Source organism: Oryzias melastigma, linkage group LG12 (assembly GCF_002922805.2).
Source record: "Oryzias melastigma strain HK-1 linkage group LG12, ASM292280v2, whole genome shotgun sequence".
Classification (NCBI taxonomy): Eukaryota; Metazoa; Chordata; class Actinopteri; order Beloniformes; family Adrianichthyidae; genus Oryzias; species Oryzias melastigma.
Genome location: NC_050523.1, coordinates 12,934,236 through 12,938,266, shown reverse-complemented (window position 1 = coordinate 12,938,266; position 4,031 = coordinate 12,934,236). Strand labels below are relative to the sequence as shown.

The following is a 4,031-nucleotide window of genomic DNA, read 5'->3' as shown; positions in this document are numbered from 1 at the left end:
AAAAAAAACATCCAGACTCACAAAAAGAGGCATTTGACTTTAAAAGTAACACAAAGATGAAGGAAAAAAAAAGTCTCCAATGAAAGTCATTTCAGTCTTTTCACTTTATTTTTTTCTCATCAGCAATTTTATTTTTTTTGTTTTGTGAAAAAGTTTGTTTTCATATTACATTTTTTTAATTAAGCTTTCAGTGTTTTTATTCTGTTATTTATCAATCCTAACCTTATTTTTTCAGATTTGTCCTGCTTTAGGAACAAATAGATTGACTCTCTTTAGACCCAAATAGTGCATCTTTATCAGAAAATTAACTTTAATTTGAAGTGGTTATCTGTGTTGTGTAACTTAATTATTACCATTAGTACCATTCAGACAATTAAAAAAAAAGCAGTCTTAGGCAGATATGTACCACAACATATCAAAAATGAAAAATAAAGTTTCATAATTAAAAAAAAAATATTTGTTTAAATTGGGTTACAAACAGGGGTGGTGCTATGGGGGGCAAAGGGGGGCTACTGCCCACCAAGCAAAAAGCTTTCCCCCCACCTTATTTTTTTTAGTCAAAATTAGCTTTATAATCAACAAATATTTTAAAAATAATCAATTTAAGTTTTAAGCATACTTATTTTTGATCATTTCATTTGTAATGTATTTTAATAAATATTCAAAAACGGGCTAAAAACAAACGAAAACAATTGAAAAAGACAGAATCCTATTATGTCCACAAAATGCCAGCCACAGTATTTTTCTCTACCATAAAATCCCAGACCACCATCACCTATACAGAGTCTAGAAACTTAAAAACCCTTTTTTTTTGCTTCCATAACAACAGTATATGACATCAAGTGGAGCAGGGAAGCAAACTCAGCAGCCACTTTTCACAGTAATTATTACTCGCAACAATTCTCCCTCTGTGTCTCTGTTAGCCAGTTTCTCCTCTGACCTGCTCATGCAAAATATGCATGTCTTTTTATTTTTTCAATTTGTTAATTACACAAATCCAGCTTCAATTTCTTGCACATCAATAACAGATATTCTGGCTCCTGTTGTAATAGTAGCAAAAGTAGCATTTTTAAAGTATCATTTTGCGCCGATTGCTCCGAATGGGAGTGCCGTGTACGGTAAATAAGAACATCTTTCTGCACTCTGGAGTCACCAGACTTTCTCGTCCATGTATCAAATATCCTTTAACTTTCCTCTCCATAAACAATCCTCAGAGGACGCATCATCAGAAAGCAGAGACGCAGCAGAAACAGCAGCGTGGCGTGAGAGGAGGGGAGCGGCGTAAGGGCAGCACTGTGGAAAAACTGAACTAATCCCAAGCCAGCCAGCAGCATCAATGTGTCCACACTAACAGAAGTGCGCTTTGTAAATGTCAAGCTTAAGGTCAGCCACGAAAATCCTAAAGAAATAAAATGAGATTTTCTTTGTTCCTGCTTTCAGACGTTGAGCTTCTCACACCCACAATTAAGTCATTTTTCCTGACACTTTAATAATATTAAAAATTAAAATCTTTGATTCCTCGGATAACCTTAATATTCCTAATTAACTCATTACCACTAAAACCATATCTGCCTTTTAAAAGGCAGCATCTGTTCCCATGACAACTTAAACTCCTTCATCCACTTCTACATCATGGTCAGTACAGATCCACTGCTGTGAAAATACCAGGTCTTTTCTCACCAAAGATTTCCAATCAAGCTTTAGCAGCCTGTCCTCTTTGTTCAAGCTCAAACCCATAACATTTTAATTTTGTTCTTCAATTATAATTAAAAATCTGCCAAAACAAGTTCCAAAATAAAAACAAACCGGACCGGGAAAGAATGGTGTCACGAGGAACAGCTGAGTAAGTGAACCACTTTAATCATCAGTAGTTTTACACTGAAGAAGTGACTCTCAAGCGATTTGGAAATGTGTACAGCTCATCAGTGTCCCAAAATAGCTAAGCCCATTAATTAGGCTCAAGCAATGTTCTTCTGCTGTATTGACTTCTTAATGGACAGAGAAGAACCTTGTTCATATTCCCTTCTAGTCAATGACACACAGCTCTCCGGGGTTTAGGCAAGGGTATTATGTCATTCCTCCCTGCCCTTCAGAAACGGGTCCGCAGCTGTATTCGGTTCTCCCCAGTTTCTGCTCATTAACAATGCAGGAGGTAGATAAAAGTCTGGAGCCGCTTGATAAGGTTGCAGGAGCCCCACACCCTCTCCAGGACATATGTTAGGACCCTTCACCTGAATGGTTTTATTTTGAAACATTAAAAAAATATAAATAAATTGACAAATATCTGTATGGTTCAGTCTAAAAAGACAACCTTGAATCCAGAACTAAAACACACTAGAATAGGGACACATGAGCTCATTTGATCAGTAAAAAGGAAATTATCTCAGTTTTCTGAATTTAGTTTATATAAATGTCATGATTTAGTTAAAAGGGTGTCATTTATAGCATTTATCTATAAGTCTTGATTGTCCAAATGTTACGATTTAGGAAAAAAACTATGATTTTAAAAGAATCCTTTAAGTTTTCCTGTAAGAAAATTGCATATATTTGGTTTATTCTCATTATCCAAATCATTATACTATTATTTTATTAACCCTTTATGATTCGTTACTTCTTGCAGTAATCTGGGGGAACACATCTCCATCAGCCACAGAACGCGCTCCTCTCATCCCTCTCCTTTGTCCTCCGCTCCACGCGCAACTTTTACCAAACTTTGACCGAGAGCGCGGCCAAGTTCACAGGTCAAGCAAGAGCCTTTAAAGTTTTACCTTGAGCCACTGCGATGTCCAACAAGAGAAAGAGCAGGAGCCAGAATGAGGTCGGCATCTCAGACGAGGATCTCGGCGCTCTTGTTTTTTGCGTCTTCTCGGTCAGGTTGCGCACCCGTCGGTGATCAAGGAGTCAAACTGCGCTTTCGGGCAAGTCCGACAGAACGCAAACAAACGCGCTGTGGCGCAACTACACCCCTTGGCGGTCCAAAATGTGGCTTTGCGCAGAGTATATCCGGCGCTGTGTGTTTTCGCAAACATGTGATAGTTTATGGATCAGAAGCTGGCTGCATCGCCCCTCCGTCAGGACAGATGTGGCATCCAAATCTGCGTCCAGCACCCCCTCTTTCAAAACACAGGGGTCTCTCTTGACTTGTGAGGTCGATCTCTTGAAGGAAAATTCATGCTCCTTCATAAAGTCGAGTGTACCACCCTCTCTGTGGAGTCTGTCCACGCGTGTGGGGAGATGTGAGCGCGCGCGTCTCTGTGCTGAGCCTGTGCGCCGCGCTGACGGGACTGAGAGCGGAGGACGGAGGAGCAGTCTCTGCGGGTTACCTTGCTCCTTCAGCCAATCCACGGGCTCCGGCAAGTGGCGGCGCTGCGTGAAAACCTGGCCCGGATAGCAGCGAGGAACGGAAGCCGGGAGAGATGTGGATGTAGCATCAAATAGCATTGAAAATAAGCTGCAGAAGAAAGTACAAAAATGAATGTATAATGTTCAAATGTGTGCCATCACCCTCCTCCTAATGTGATGCCAACAGGTGTTTCCAATTGTTCCTAATTAATTTAGCGCACGTGCTGCAGTGGGAGGGCATCATTCATAGGCACATCCCATCAGGGGTCCACAGCAAATCAGCTTTCACTAATTTGCATAGGTGGTTTGGCAGACTTTTATTTTTATTTTTTTTGCCTGACACTATTTTATCCGGGCTGGGGACCGGCACAGGGAGTGCCAGACTCCTCTATTTTGACTAACTCTGTCCAAAAATGTGGTCATAAACGTGTGGGAGGAGCTTCCTCCATATGTTTTTAGCCTGATTTCTACATGGATTGATGTCTCATTTACAATGCAGAAGACGCAGGCTATGTCAGATTTCCTTCTCTACTCACTATTTAGTGCGTTTGACATTTTGCAGTGCTGTTCCAAAATTGAGAGCGCTACAACTTTCCCAGAAGTCTTTGCAAAAAATTAGCGGGCATTGTCGCTACATAGTCTGTATGCGGAAGTCTATCTGTTGCACCGCTCACCCTGCATCGGCGAAC

The 4,031-nt window shown here is 40.5% G+C and overlaps 1 protein-coding gene across 3 annotated transcripts in view; it reads right to left on the bottom strand.

Moving 5' to 3' along the window:
• Positions 1–3,518, bottom strand: part of unc5c (unc-5 netrin receptor C) — a 117,054-nt gene extending 113,536 nt beyond the window's left edge. For 2 of the 3 annotated variants that reach the window (XM_024299102.2, XM_024299103.2), the window contains exon 1: positions 3,324–3,518. In XM_024299102.2, coding sequence (XP_024154870.1) covers positions 3,324–3,441 — 118 coding nt within the window. In that variant the 5' untranslated portion in view covers positions 3,442–3,518. Of the gene's footprint in view, positions 1–2,768 lie in introns of all 3 variants that reach the window. The other variant, XM_024299105.2, reaches the window with a different exon arrangement.
• Positions 3,519–4,031: the final 513 nt, after the last annotated feature.